The sequence below is a fragment of the Pelophylax lessonae genome (genome assembly GCF_965119305.1).
Source record: "Pelophylax lessonae genome assembly, chromosome: 1".
In the NCBI taxonomy this organism is placed as follows: Eukaryota; Metazoa; Chordata; class Amphibia; order Anura; family Ranidae; genus Pelophylax; species Pelophylax lessonae.
In genome coordinates, this window is record NC_138768.1 from 508,987,322 (window position 1) to 509,003,929 (window position 16,608).

The window sequence follows — 16,608 nt, forward strand, 5'->3', positions numbered from 1 at the left end:
ATGTTGCAGACAAAGTGGAAAAGAGTACATTAGCAGCATTTGCAGGCAAGTGGCTGCTCTGCACCCTTGATAGGGAGGAGAAAGAGAACATGAGCAAGACTAGAAAGGAACTTGGAGAGGAGAAGAAGGAAAATTGCACACTATCAGCACTTGCAAGCAAGTGGCTGCTCTGCACTCATAAGGAGGAATTAAGGATAAAGGTGTAATAGCATCATCTGCATGCAAATGTTTGCTCTCCACCCTTGAGGAGGTGTAGGAAAGGGGCTTATTATCAACACTTTCAGGAAACTGGCTCCTTGTTGCCCCTGAGGAGGAGGTGAAAAATGGAAGTGGGAAAGGGGGGCATTTGAAGCACTTGCAGAAGGGGGGTAAAATAATGATATATTAGCAGAACTTGCAGGTAAGTGGCTGCTCTTTGCCATTGATGAGGAAGAAAAGGGGACATTAGCAGCACTAGGAAGGAAAGTGCTTGCTCTGGGCCCTTGAGGCAAGGCAAAGGGAGCATTTGCACTTTCTGATAGCAAGTTTCTGCTCTGTGCCCTTGAGGAGGAGGGAGAATGGGCATATTAGCAGCATTCATGGACAAAGCATGGAATTGTTTCTTAATTGGTGCAATTTCAGTGAAACAGTTTAGTTTTTTTTGTGAGTTTGGTGTGTCATGAAACCTAGATTACATCATAAATACAGAAAAACATCACAAATTGTCAACTGCCGTGTATTTTTATGTGATCATCATTTATTTGGAAGATTTTTATTCTGACACTTGGACAGAACAAGCTTTCATTTATTCTCAAATTTCTGATACATTTTAAAACAGTCATTCATTTTAAATTAGCCATTCGTTTATAATGTATTTACGCATTATACAACATTTTAAATACAATATTTTAATAATTGAAAAAAATGACACATACTGTATATGATAAAACCCAAGTATAATATTACAATCATTTTAATAGACCACAAGCAAGGGTTTTCCCTATCAGCTACTTTATTTCCAAATCAGCTTAGACTTAAAGGCATCGAATTGTGAAATATGATGCTTTAGTGACTGATCTGGGACATGTATACTCTGAATAAAACCTAAAGCGTTATATCTTTTTATGACGTGAAATAAAATGTCATATTTAGAAAGCCAATGCATGTACCTATGTTAGTTGCTGTGGGAACCTGATGTTATGCCAAATTCACTAAGTTATTGCTGGTGAGAAGTGCCGTTTATGGTTGTGGGAGAGCTATTTCACCTTTTAAAAATGTCTTGTATATTTTGCTTTCAGATTTCTGATACATACCATGCCTTAATTGCTGCCTATAAACCACAAGGCCTTCTCAGAGGTGAATACCCTATAATATACCTGCTTTTATAAGACCATAAAGACTTGAGTTACTGGTATGTTAGGCAGTTACACAATAACTCCTATTTATATAATGTCCCTTTCAGTGGTTAAAGGTGCCATCCCACGTTGTTGCTATGAAAACAAAGTTTGGTATGGAATTTAAAGGAACAATTTCCTTCCCCCATATTTGGAATTCTTGTTTTGTGAATACACTCAAAGTGGATATGTGCAGTTTAATAGAATTGTTGTAGCACTATCACTAATTCTTTTTTTTGTCAAACTTAGTTCTCAGGATTTATAGAAATAAATGGAACTGGAACTACAATGTTCTCAGTTTTTTCTACTAAAAAAATAAAATCAGAAAGGCAACTTTCTGCATTAATTTTGTGGGGTGTGAAAATGTATTCGCTGTACAGCCAGTTAAGTCTCTAAGACTTTCTGGTTTGCTCTGAAATATACTAGTCACATTTATTCATGATGCAGGGTCTTCTGTAGCTTACTCCTAGATATGACATGATTATTTTTCAGTCCTGCTGATAGTAGCCAGATTTTAAATATTCTTATATTCATGGGCCTCTGGACCAGATATCACTATTCTGTGCCCCTGTGACCATTTTCAGCCGACAGCGGGCTAAAGTCCGCCTTCGGCTGACATCACTCAGCCAGTCCAGACTCTGGAGGGATCCCAACTTTATTGTTGGGATCCACTCCATGCATTGACCAGCAGCTGGCTCAGCCTCTTAGCAAGCCGTGTGGAGACTAAGCCAACTGCTACCACCCCTCCACTGCCCATTGCTCTAGTGAGCACTGGAGGGGAAGAGCAGAGAGCCAGTGACTGACAGTCGCTGGCTCTCTGCTCACTAAAGATCAAGAACTGAGCTATCAGGGGTTTTTGATCATCCAGTTCTTGGTCTTAGAGGTGGTGGGAGACAGATGACCTAGGTGAGTATAATTGTTTTTTTTTTTTTTCTAATTCCCACACTTCTCTTTTAATAGTACATAAGACTTAAAAACTATACAAATTAAAACTGCAACATGCTGTTTCCTACTACAAGATAGTTTTAATTTGCAGAGGTTACCATATCTGCCTTCTTAAAATATAATACATTTTCTAAACCTTTCATTCCTGTAAAAAAGTGCTTAAAAGTAGAAAATGTATACAGCATTTTACAAGCCGTTCTCTGCTCAATATCTAATGTGTTTATATGTCTCTGGTGAAGTCATATTAAATGTTATAACAGAGTTCAGTGAACCCGTTCTTTTAAAACAAATCTATCTGAAAAGGATCTAGTTGCAGATGACAGTTACAAAAGTAAGAAAGTGGCCCCTAGCCTTAATTGTAATTAAGAGAGGTAAATCTACTCCAATCATGTGTTTTCTGTATTATGCATTTCCACTATGAAACTCTCAGTACATTACTACATTATTTAGGAATACTTGATATTTTTCAGTGGACTCCAAGGACAATTATTTCCTGTGATTAATGGCATGTCTTATTTCATATGGCTAACTTACTAACCATGTCACACTTGCTTAACACCACCCGGGAATCCACTGCTAAATGTATCAAGTAGATGGAGAGAGTGGAAATGGGGGAATAAAACAGACTCCAGTGTGGAGTACTGTAAGACACAGATGGGTAAGACATGTTGAGTCAGGGAAAAAAAAAGGAAACATAAAAGGTGAAAATATACTATTTGTATGTGTGCGTGTGTGTATATATATATATACATATACATATATATATATATATATATATGAACTGCAGACAGCCCCTTGATTATAAAGGCTTGGCACACCTGCACACATCCTGCTGGTCTCCACTAAAACATGGACACAGTGTTAGAGATTTCTTCCCTTCCCTTCTTCGAAGTCTCTAAATTCCAGAACGTAATCCAGGGATTACAAAACCTGGAGAAATGTAAAGATCAATTTTCTCTGTATTCATGAGAACCCTTTTACCTTATATGGTATATATGTATGTTTAGATAATTGATAAAGCCAGTGAGTACAAAGCGGTTTATCGACTTCAGAAACAAGCAAACTGGAAAACGGTGTATCAATTCTACTCCTTGATGCAGTCAATTAAAGTAGTGCAATTGCATGGTACAGGTCATACAGTATGGTTGACCCAGCCAGTCACCTTATTGACATTTTTATTTGCTTTTCCCAGGAGGGCTCCCGCCTAGTTTTCATTCCCCCATTGTTTGCACACTGGCACTGCCTAAGCTTCATGTTTGTGTTTTAAAATGCAGCACTGAAAGAAAGTCAGCAATTTCACTACTTTATGAAAATATGCTCCTCTAACACATTTACATAGTATGTGTTGAAAGTATTTTTTTCTTCATCAGGATACATTGAAGTCTCTACAGGTGCATCTTTTAAAAGTAAAATATCATCAAAAAGTTAATTTATTTCAGTATTTCTATTCAAAAAGTGAAACTCATATATTTTGTATAGATGCGTTACACAGGGTGATATATTTAAAGCATTTCTTTCTTTTATTTTTGATGATTATGGCTTACAGCTAGTGAAAACCCAAAATTCGGTATCTCAGAAAATTAGAACAATAGATAAAACGGATAAAAAAAAAGGGATTTTTTTATACAGAAATCTTGGCTTACTGAAAAGTATGTCCATGTACAGTATAGTATGCACTCAATATTTGGTCAGGGCTCCTTTTGCATTAATTACTGCATCATAATTTTGCATCAATTACTGCACTATTGGGGTCAGCAGCGACAGTAGAACCGTAGCGACAACCGCTGGGGGGTCTGTGTGGACAAACCTCAGACCAAACAGGAATAAACTTAAGTACAATTCTCTATTCACTTCTACAAAACTAAGAGGGTTATATGAAAATGCCAGGAGCCTAGCTAATAAAATGGATGAGTTTGAACTGCAAATACATGAGGAGGACTTAGACCTTGTGGGAATAACAGAAACTTGGTTCGACCCCTCACACGACTGACTGGCCAATATCCAAGGGTACTCTGTGTATCAGAAAGGACAGGGAAGGAAAAAGAGGGGGAGGGGTATGTCTCTATGTCAAAAATAATGTAAGGGTGGTAGAGAGGAGTGAAATTATGGAAGGGATGAGTACGGAGTTAGAATCTGTGTAGGTAGAACTCAATAGGGAAGAAGTAAAGGGGAAAGTAATAGTGAGGGTATGTTACAGGCCGCCCAACCAAAGGGAGGAGGTTGAGCTGGAATTTCTATCATTGTTGGGTAATGCGGCAAAGCTGGGGCCAGTCATCATATTGGGGGACTTCAATTATCCTGACATTGACTGGGAAGAGGGGACTGCACACTCAATAAAGGCCCTTCTCTTCATGAATATCTTACAGGACAGATACTTCAGAAGGGCAAACTTTCCCAAACTGTGCTCAATGATAGAGAAAATAAACTGGGACCAAACCCTAGGGACACTGACCACGGAGGAAAAATGGGAATGCTTTAAGAACATATTAGACAAAAGCATCTCACAGTGCATTAGTATGGGAAACACATTTAGAAGAGCCAAGGCTAAACCAGGGTGGCTAAACCGTAATGTAAAAAAACGTATTAGGGAAAAAAATGGCCTTTAAGAGATATAAATCGGAGGGGACTTTATCGGCTTTCCACCAATACAAGGAATCGAATAAGAAATGTAAATACGAAATCAAGAAGACTAAAATCGACTCTGAGAGACATATAGCTGAGGAAAGTAAAAGGAACCCTAAGAAATTCTTTAAAAATATCAATAGGAAAAAAAATGAGGTCAGAGCATGTTGCACACATAATTAACAATGATGGGAGGATGGTTACAGAGGACACAAAGAAGGCAACTGTGCTAAATGCTTTCTTCTCCCAGTCTTTACAAAGGAAAAGGAGGGGTATACAGACCATGACTGTATAGTTAGCAGTACTTCACATGACATGCCGCTATGGCTAACAGAGGTTGAAATCATGAAAAGGTTTGATAACAATAACTGTACCAGGTGACTGGAGGAACACTAAAGTGATACCAATATTCAAAAAAGGGCAGAGGCATATCCTGGGCAATTATAGGCCGCTCAGCCTGACGTCAGTAGTATGTAAATTACTGGAAGGGATGATAAGGGACTATTGTATATCCAAGAATTTGGTAAAGGCAACAGTATCATCAGCACTCATCAGTAATCAGCATGGGTATACAAAAGGATGTTCTTGTCAGACCAATCTGTTAACATTCTATGAGGAAGTGAGCTATGAGCTAGATAGGGGGAGACCTGTGGATGTGGTGTATCTGGATTTTGCGAAAGCATTCGATACAGTCCCCCACAAATGCTTAATTAACAAAATAAGGTCTGCAGGCTTAGACCAAAAGGTTTGCTCTTGGATAGAAAACTGGTTAAAGGGGCGTGTCCAAACGGTGGTAATAAATAATGCGTACTCAAACTGGTCTGGAGTGATAAGTGGGGTGCCCCAAGGCTCAGTCCTGGGACCAATTTTGTTCAATTTATTCAAAAATAGCATTGAGGACAGGATCACTAGCTCAATCTCAGTTTTTGCAGACGACACAAAATTAAGCAGGAATATCTAAATCTACTAGTTCATCCAACACTTCCCTGTCCCCAGATTAACAATGCTGCAGTCCAAAGGTGCCCCTGTACTCGTTATTTTAGAGTGGAGACTCTCTAATACAGGCGGTGTGTTACTGGCCAGATCACCAGGTGAAAACAAAGGGAAAAAAAGCCTTAAAGTGGTTGTAAACCTTATTTTTTTTTTTTTATATAAAAATAACAAATATGCCTGTACTTACCTGCTCTGTGAAATCATTTTGCACAGAGCAGCCCTGGTCCTCTTCTTTTGGCATCCCCCGAAGGTGCACTAGGCTCCTCCTCTTTATCCGGTGCCCCCACTGAAAGCCGCTTTTCCATGTGATCCATGTTTTCTTACAAATACAAATATACTTATATATGCAAAACATCAAAATATCTCTTTCATGTATGGTAGTGTTATTATAATGTCTATTTAATAACAATAAAATGCAATTTACTTTTACCCTAAATTACAGTCCATAGTCTCTAGAAGATCTTTCACACAGGAACATGTCCTGCTTTTTAAATGACTGGAATAAATGAAGTATTTTGCTCTATTCAACAATAAAAAGTACTGTTACTCCTTTCTAAGTGTTAACTCGAATACCATGAACCTTTTACAGCTAGAGTCATCTGACAATAGAAAGTCGCATTTGGATTTATCGGGCATCAGGGAGAAAGCTTTGGAGGAGTGTAAGGACGTAATGCCAGGAATAGAAGTCACAGCTGGTCCAGACTGGCTTATTTCAATAAAGGAATTAATCTTAATTCCTTAAACAGGAAACAGACTTTAAAAAATTATTAACAAGCTTTCAAGAGCTGCAAAAGTTTTAGTTAAAGTGTTGAATGAAAGAAATCTAATATCATTACTAAAAAAAAATTAAAAATCCTTAAAAAACACTGAAGTGACATTTTATTAAACAGTATTATTACCAGTTTCACACTGATGCTCAGTGTTCTGCAAGCTTGATAGCTTCATGACCTCCAGATCAGATACAAGTTTGAGCTCTACCTCACTCCATCCAGCAGTTAAAGTATATGTTATGCTTACAAACCATGTACATATTGCATGTTTTTTTATCTTAGTCCCTTGTCCTTTGTCAAATATTTTCCTCAAAACTGCACGCATGTGCTCATTTTGGGCCTCTAAAGCATATTCTGTAAGTATACATGTTGTTGGTACACCGCCTGTTTCACCCTAATAGTTTAAATAAAGTAATAATAGTATGAACGTAGTGCATAGTACATAAAAAAAAAATCTCTTCCTTATTCTGAAAGCACACAGAGGAGTCAGGATTTCAAATGCCTACTTGAGAAATGTAATCTACTATTTCATTGAAAAAATAAATATGTTTTGCTGATATTCAGCATGAGGTAGCATTCTCCACCAGTTGCATTCACTGTTTAATATAACCTGGATAAAAAAAAAAAAACTTTACCCAAATCCGTTCTTTACCTGTGCAGAAATAATGCCTGGTACACAAGGTACATTTTTTTTTTTTGTTCAATACAGCAGGCTGAACGAAAAAAATACTGAGGAGGTCTCTACTAGCCAAGTAATGTTGGTACAGCAATCTTCCCACTGTGCTATTGTGTTCTGACAGGGGGACCCCCCCCCCCCCCGCCAGAACACAGATGTTAGCACTTGCAGCTTAGAGAGCTGATCGAATGCCATTCAGCTGCTGGTTTTTAAGCATGCTTGTTTGACAGAAGCCAGTTATGAGATCGGCTTCTGTTGGACAAGGACCTGTACACATGGGTCGAATGTCATCCAGTTTCTACTGTACTGGCTGATTTTGACTGCTATTCGGCCCATGTGTACGGTGCTTAGCTTTGATGTGCACTCCCCAAACTTAACTTTCCATCAGTCCCCCACTATCCAAACTGAGAACTCTGCCCCGAACACACTAGCCAAATATCGGCCGAAATCATCTGGTACAATAGAAACTGGCCGACATTTGGCCCGTGTGTACAGATCCACGTCCTTGCTCAGCTAGCCTCAATTTGGAGAGGTTTCAAGATATGAACGCTGAATATTGGTGATCCAATAAGTAAAATTCCTACATTGTGGCAGATCACATGGCGTTGGAGTTGGTGTACACCAAGGAGATACAGGATTGGACACCTAAATTCATGCTGATATGGACTGCTAATATGCTGATATGAACTTTTCTGATTATTCACTATATTTATTTATCTGATTGTGCAAGCTCTTTTAAAGGGGTTTTCACCACTGTTTCATCATAGCACATATATTGGTATTTGAAGATACACATTCCCTTGTAGTGTTTTCTGCACATTTCACTTGGAAACCAATCACTTTGGGTTTCATAGTAGGAAAAATTGTAAAGCGCGGTTTTAGTTTTATGCATATACATCATATAAGATGATGTATATTGTGATATAATTTAAGATTTACAATAGGAGGGGTTCCACTATTATTCATAAACCAGTTGGGAGGGTAGCACTGCACCTTTGCTTTAGGTGTAACAGGAAAAGGTTTATTGAATATTCCATACAGGTAGGACAAACCTACGAAAAAACTTAACCAGTTAAGTTATATAAGTCGTCATATACAGCGTATAGCCAGTCAAATAAATGGAAACAGTTCAATAATAACAAATTAAATAGTACATGTATAGGATGGTAGAAAGTCAGTGTATTGCAGAATAACAATAGCAGTGTATAACTTGGGGATACAGGGAGAAGGGGAGCAGGGAAGGAGGGAATAAAAAGAAAAAGGGGAAGGAGAAAGAGAAAGAGAGAGGTGGTGGAAACGAGAGGAAAGAGCAGCTGAATATGAAGTCACACAATAACAGTAAGGCACAGCAATCAGGGTTTTGCACCAAAAAATAAAACCAGTAAGGAACAAAAGGAAAAAAAGGGGGGGTTCACGTCAAGGGAGTCCACCAAAGAAGACCGTAACCAATGGTGAAGTAGACTGAGACCCAAGCAGTTATACCCTGAGCATTTATCCAACTGGCCCATAAATAATCAAACTTCTAAGAGCAAATCCAACTAAGAAAGGTACGTTTATACAGTGGATGGGTTTTATTGATCATCATCTTTCATTTATCTACTGTAGGTGGTGTTGGCAATTTTCATTGCAGAAGACATGCATTTTCATTGCCTACTTAGTGTCCCGAAAGCTAGATATGGACATTTTGTAACTTGTAGTGCTGTTGTATTTCAGTTCATGCTATTTTGGAGGACCAAAATGAGAGCATGCATAATTGCAGTACTGTATGTGCTTTTGTATCCACCTCCTGAGGAAACTTACTATTTGTTTTTTGACAGAAATGGGCTAATTCATTGACATGGGAAAAAATGAAAGTTCATAAATGGATAGCAGTTTCTGGTTGGAGGGTCAGAAATAGGGGGATATCTCCTTGAGAATAAGTAAACTTCTATAACTAGATTAAGCTTTGGGGTCTTAGCCTAGTGTTGACGAGACAGTGGTATTTCTGTCCCCATTTTGATTTTGCTCCTATTCTGATACACTTTGTATATAGAGTTTTAAACAATTTTCCATTAAAAATGGTTTTGCCAAAAGGAATGCATGGCATGAGCATGCACTGTGAACATCTGTGCTAAATCACTCTTGGATTCTAAATACCATTTGAAGATTTACCAGCATCAGCAGTTTAAGCTAATTAGGAATTTAACTGGAGTGTCTGCTGGACTGGGTGGTCTGGGGACCGTCAAAGTAAAAGTAATTATGAGTGTGACAAAGTCAAAAGCATTGATGCCTAATAAGAAGTATGCACAAGGCCTATTGGTCTAAGAGTGCAAGGCTGGTTTAAAGATGTATGTAAAGTTGACAGCTGAAAACACAAACATCAAAAGCACATTTAAGAGAGGAGCTGAGTAGCAGAAAAAAACAAATGAACGCTCCCAAATGTTTGTAAATGTGTCTAATCGAGCCAAAACACTAGAAACATTTTGAGCGTTAATGCATTCCAATGGTCAGAATAAATTAAAATTCTGGCCAATGGAATTCATTAACAGTCAAACCCTTGAGGTACCTAAACGCACTTGAATGTGGCCAAAACGCGCATACAGCCTGGGGCATTAGTCTAATTTTCAAGCAGCTTTTCTCCTCGCCAGGAGCTCTGTCTGGCTTTCAGAGGAGCAAAGCAAACACCGTGTACTGTATGCATGAGGCCTACGTGCACACTGATTTTACTAAAGATAATTGTAAAAATACGCTGAAAGTGCAAAAGCCATAGTGCATGTTTCATTATGGGTTTGCAGGCTGTGAATGCGACAAGCATGTGTACACTATTTCATATGCTACTACTTCAGGAAGCCTATCTTATTGATAAATAACCATACTTTTGCTGCCATAATTGTATTGCAAGCACAGCATTGAGTTTTTTTTTTTTTTTTTTTAGAGCTGCTCCTTTATTTGCCATTTCCTACCTTACTGGGCAATCATGGTGCCTTTTACATTAGTTTATGTGTTTTCTTTTTTTTTTTTTTTTAAGCCACAATATTAACAGATAAGTTCCTTAAAGCGGAGTTCCAGCCACAAAAAAAAATTTCAATGAAAATACCCCCGGGACAGTCAGGGCTAGCACATTCCACAATGGATAGCCTCTGATCTGTCCCGGTTCGCACTTACCTTTTAGAAGAAATACTTACCTTGAAAATTTCTTCTCCAGCGCTGCCATCTCGGATGTGGGCAGCTGAAGCCGGCGCGTCCTCTTCCGTGTCCTCTTCTCCCAGAATGCGCCTGCACCGGCCCCGCTCGTCACTTCCGGTGCGCGCGCGTCATCCCTCCACAGCTTCTGGGCATGCCCAGAAGCTGTTTAGCAGGGAATGAGGCGCCGCACCGGAAGTGACAAGCGGGGCCGGTACAGGCGCATTGATTCCTGGGAGCGATGACGTTCAGCTCCCAGGAATCAATGCAAAGTAATGCAATGCAATGCAAAGAGTATATTTTTCTGCAATAAGGTAAGTAAAAAAAAAAAAAATCGTAATTATCCATTTCTTTTTCAGGTGACTAGAAGCAAGCAGATGGCCCAAAATCGACTATGTCGATTTTGTGGCCGGAACTCCGCTTTAATGCAACATATATGGGTTGCGCAAAAATCTCCTTTTCTCAACTTGCAACACTTGTACTAAACAGGAATGTTTGCTTCACTAGATGAGTTGAAAGATCATGTTCTCAGTGTACAAAAAAGTCTGCACGCTCATGCAAATCTTAGATAGGGTGGCCTATTAAGTAGTTTAAACTGTAGGGAAATCGGAACGATTCCTGCATAGTCATTTAACTTAACTATATGGGCAAGCAGCAGGGAGAGCATATCAAATTATTGAAAAAAATATTTGATGATTTGATCATTCTATTTAAACAGGTGCCCCCATAGCAAGCTGCTTGCTGTGGGGGCACTCGGCAGGAGGGAGGGGCCAGGAGCTCCAGCGGGGCACCCGAGAAGAGTATGATCGGGGCTGCTCTGTGAAAAACCACTGCACAGAGCAGCATGGGCACCCGCAGAACTTTTTCCAGGGAGGGCATTATTTTAAGGTCACCCATGCTATGTCCCTTTTCAACAATGTCATGAAGGGGAGGAGCTTAGTCATTATACTTATTTTGAGTATTTATTTTTAAAGCATTTGTTAACCTTAAAAAAAAAAAAAAAAAAATGATCCTGTTCCCTTAAAGCATGTTATACAGCACAGTGCTTTGCTGTGTAATTTGACCCCTTCTATCACCTAAAATACCTGGCTGATCCTGCCTGGCTGAGTCCTCCCCTCTGTAAACTGATCCCACTATACCCTGGCTGCTGGGCCTGGACACCGTGGTCAGTTTACGTGCCTCCATCATCCGCAGCCCTCCTCTCCTCCTCTGTCCTCTCTCCATGCCTGTCTGCTCCTCTGTCAGTGCCTGCCCCTCCCCCTCCTGCTGCTGTAGTTTCATTTAACGTTTCATATCCTGTCTACAGTCTGTTTAAAAATCCTGTGTGCCCCTGTGTCTGTGTTTTATAAAAATAAGCCATTCTTTACAAGTTTTCAGAGCACCACTCGCTGCTCACATGACCCGCCGCCTCTTTCCTCCTCTCCTCCTCCCCTCCTCCTCCCCTGCTGACTGACATCAGTGAGGAATCCTCAGCCCCACCCGCTGCAGGCAGCTGTCAGACGGGGGAGAGGAGAGAGCTGACGGATCACATGAGCGGCGCTCAGCCCTCTGAAAACTGGGCTTATTTTTTTAAAACACATACACAGGCACACAGGATTATTAAACAGACCAGACAGGATGGTATTAAGTGGCTTAACAACCACTTGAAAGGGGAAGTTGAGATTCCGGGGGGGGGGGGGGGCCCTGCGGACGCCCTTGCAGAGCAGATAAGTATAACATGTTTGTTATTTAAGAAAAATTTAATCTGAGCCTTTAATAATCACAGTTTATAATTGATATGCTGCTGTTAAGTGCACTTGCATTTGTTTTCTTATATACAGCCCTTTTTTGGTGTTTGACCTTGTTTAACCACTTCCCGCCCGCCCTATAGGCGATTGATTTAGGCTCTTTACCATGTGACCAGCTGTATCCAATCACAGCTGGTCACATAGTAAATAGGAAGAGACGTTGATCGGCTTTCCTCAGTTCGTGCCTGACAGGCATGAGCAGAGGAGAGCCGATCTGCGGCTCTCCTGACAGGAGGAGGGATCTGTGCTGGTAATCAGAGCATTGATTACCAGTGCAGACCCTTGGGAGGGTGACACTAGAGCCACCAGGGATGCCTACATATGACCACAGGGATGCCCACCCATGACCCCAGGGATGCCCACTATGGCCACCAGGGATTGCAGTCAGGGCTCAGGGAGCTCGCCAGTGCCCTTCCCATCAGTGCTGCCCGCCAGTGCCCTCCCCATCAGTGCTGCCCACCAGTGCCCATCATTGCCATCTATCAGTGCCGCCCACCAGTGCCCATTATTGCCCACCAGTGCCGCTTATCAGTGCCCATCAGTGCCGCTTATCAGTGCCCATCAGTGCCACCTATCAGTGCCCATCAGTGCCACCTATCAGTGCCCACCAATGCTGCATATCAGTGCCACATATCAGTGCTGCACATCAGTGCCGCCTATCAGTGCCCATCAGTGCTGCATATTAGTGCCATCCCATCAGTGCCATCCCATCAGTGCCTCCTCATTAGTGCCTGTCAGTGCGGCCTCATCAGTGCAAGAAAAAACATATCTATTTCCAAAACTTTATAACATAAACAAAAAAAACTTTTTTTTTTCAAACTTTTCGGTCTTTTTTTATTTGTGTAGCAAAAAAGAAAAAACCTTGCGGTGATCAAATACCACCCCAAAAGAAAGCTCTATTTGTGGGGAAAAAATGACATAAATTTGGTTTAGTTAGTGTTGCATGACCGCGCAATTCAAAATGAAACAGCGCTAAAAGATGAAAATTGGCCTGGGCGGGAAGGGGGAAAAGTGCCCTGTATTGAAGTGGTTAAAAGCTTTTTGATGAACAGTGTTTTCAAGAAGTATGGCCAAAGCTTTTTTTTTGGCAATGCTTTTTCTGTAGGTCACAGGAGGGCACTTAGTCCTGCACTCCTGTGATCCAAATTCATCTGACAGAGGGCTAAAGCTTGCAGTCAGCTGACATCACAAAACTGCTCCAGGCTCTGCAGGGATCCAAACAATATTGTTGGGATCTGCCCAAAAGCCTGGACCAGCAGCTGGTTTAGCCTCTCATCGTGCTGCTAAGAGCCTGAGCCAGCCACCCCTGCCCCCTCCACAGTCCGATGCTCTAGTGAGCACTGGATGGGGTAGAGCACAGAGCAGTGGCTGACAGACCTGAGAATCAGAGATTAGCAGTCTTTGATTGCTCAGTTCTCGGTGTAGAGGTAGCGGAAGGCAGGTGTAGCATCGGATCGATGCGGCATCTACATAGGTGAGTATGAAAGTTTGTTTTTTTGAATGCTGCACTTCTCTTCGAATGGTTCTTCTGTTTCACGTAATGTTACATGATACAAGTTTACAGAAATGTATATTAAAACTATTTAGAATTATGGGAATGCCCTTTATAAGGGATAATCTTTTCTTCTTTTACAAATACATTGGTCAAGTTTTTTGCCCCTGGGCAGACAGGGGCCAGGCTTTTACTGGGGATTCACCCCCAATATAATCTGTCCAGTCTTTTCCCATGTCCCCCACCCCATGATCTTAGATTTCATTTTTTTTTTTTTTGTTCTTTTTGAAAATTAAAAAATCTGGAGCAAACAGAGAGTAAAACTTGAAAGAACCATGAGCATTCTGCTTAAGAATTGCACATAAACTAGTAATCGATGTTCAGTGTCCTTGTAATACACAAAGAAGATATTGCTACACAGCAGCATAAACCACATTCTGTATATTCATATGTCAAATGTGATATATGCTATTGTGCTAATCTGCTCTCCTCTAGAGCAAAATAATGAATTAAAAAAAAAAATAAAATAAGGAATGTGCATTCTAATTTTAGATAGATTAGGACAACCATACAACGGTGTACAGTGAAGTTTCCATGCTACAAAGCTAAGTAGCTCACAGTCTTTAAAATTTTAAGATTGTATGTAATTAGATTCAATTTAATCTAAATTATATTCAACTTAATCTAAATTAAATTTGTAAGCTTTTAATATAACAAGAATAGGATGCTGACCATCCAAATACTGTACCAAAATAACCACCATAAAAACATTTTCACATTTAAAAAAGAAAAAGTGCCTTGAAGATGTTTTCTATACTTTCAGGTTCTACCAGGTGATAAGTTATAGCATCTTATTTTAGCCGGGCAGGAGGACACAAAAGAAGCGGAGCTGAGGACTTTATATAAAACATCAGCAAAACTTGAGCATCGCTCTGAAGAAGACTTTTAAGTTCGACTTTTGAGATCATGATGGTGAGATTTGCTGTCCCAAGGAAAAAGAGTCCAACAGAGATGAAGTTATGTGTTTTTCATATCAGCGTTCATCGCCTTCCCCTCCAGGTACCATGGTTTAAAGGTGACCAAATAGTCTTGCAAAAGACTGTCTTTTACAGAACTGTGTGTTTTGAATGCTTTAACTTGGAAAACTATTTTAATGCTTATTTAAATTTTGTAAATGTTGGCTATGTTTTTACTGCTCACAGAATTTTACTTTTTTATGATTTTATTTTGAATGGTTACATTTTCTTTTTATCTGTTTTTATTTTATTATTATTATAATTATTATTTTTTTTTTTTTTATGAATCCAAATGTCAACAAAAATTAAAATGATATTTTGTCTAAACTAAGATGAAGGTGTCTATTTTTAATTTCTCAACTTGATATGCCTGGATTACTTTAACTAAAGTCGAACTTCAGCTTGAACTTGTTTTGTCTTTGATACAATTCATAAGCGTTACAGATTTTTCATGATGTCTGTGTTGCTATGGGGAGAATTGCCCTCACTTCCTATACAGTAATTGGTATTACGTGGGGCAGAAAGTCAGGGTAAATGTTCCCAATTAGGAGACACTTTTTTAACTTATTTTTCTAGGTTTGCTTATGTGCATATTGTGATACTTTATTGATTGTATTTATCAGGGCTTTTTTTCAGCTGGAACTTGGTGGAACTCAGTTCCACCACCTTTGGCTCAGGCCCTCGCTCCCTGCTCACCACTATCACTTGTAAACACAGGGGTCTGGCTTCTGTATTTACAAGTGAAAGCTTGTCTCGCAATGGCTTCCATAGATCTGATCTCCTGAGTGGCTCCCACTGAGTGCAGCATGAAGACAAGGGAGATGCAGGTGCCCAGGGTGCAGTGGGAATGCGGACGCTACTGGATGATCTCCCTGGAAGCAAGAGAGGCAGAGCCACCCACAGTGTGCGGAGAGGTACTAGAGAAGAAGATGGGTGAAATTGAGATGTGGATGGGGGATGCATAGGTAAGCAGCTGTGGAAGAAGGCTGAGCTCTGCACTCTATGTGTAGCGCACCCCTGAAATCTGCGCTCTGTGTGTAGTGCACTCCCGAAGTCTGCACATGGAGAACCCCTAAACTCTGCACTCTGGGTAAACCCCACCAAACTCTGCACTCCTGGAATTTAATGCCACTTTATCAGCTTGCCGACCGCCGCAAGTAAATTTACTGCGGCGGTCAGCCTCGGCCAGACAGAGTGACGTTAATTAATGTCACTAGCCTGGGAGGGTCTGGGGAGCGAGCGCGCGCCCGCGGAGGCGCGCTCCCGCTCCCACGCGGTCACGAACCCCCCCGCGTGTGTGACTGGTGGACCCGATGTCCGCCGGTCACTCGGCGATCGTCGGGGGAGAGGGAGAAAGTCAGGCGGCTTGTGTAAACAAGCCACCTGTCATTCTCCTTGGTGTAAAAACACTGATCATTCAGTTCTACTATGTAGAACCGTTGATCAGTGTCCTTACAGCTCAAGCCACAGCCAATCACAGTAGAAAGCACGCCCCTAGGGACACACACAGCCCCTCCCTCCCAAATAAAGTTAACCCCTTCACTACCAGTGTATTTTTACAGTAACAGTGCATATATATAGCACTGATTACTGTAGAAATGTCACTGGTAACCCCAAAAGTGTCAAAAATGTCAGTCAAGGGTCCGATCTGTCCGCCCCAATGTCGCAGTACCGCAAAAAAAATCGCAGATCGCCGCCATTACGCGTTAAAAAAAAAAACAACAAAAATGACAAAAATCTTTCCCTTTGTTAGTAAACGCGATAACTTTTGC

General features: G+C 40.6%; 1 protein-coding gene across 2 annotated transcripts in view; it reads left to right on the forward strand.

Annotated features, from left to right (window-relative positions):
• Positions 1-14,997, forward strand: part of CRLF1 (cytokine receptor like factor 1) — a 219,814-nt gene extending 204,817 nt beyond the window's left edge. For both annotated transcript variants that reach the window (XM_082243854.1, XM_082243853.1), the window contains exon 8: positions 14,644-14,997. In XM_082243854.1, the coding sequence (XP_082099980.1) occupies positions 14,644-14,657 (14 nt within the window). In that variant the 3' untranslated portion in view covers positions 14,658-14,997. The remainder of the gene's footprint in view (positions 1-14,643) is intronic.
• Positions 14,998-16,608: the final 1,611 nt, after the last annotated feature.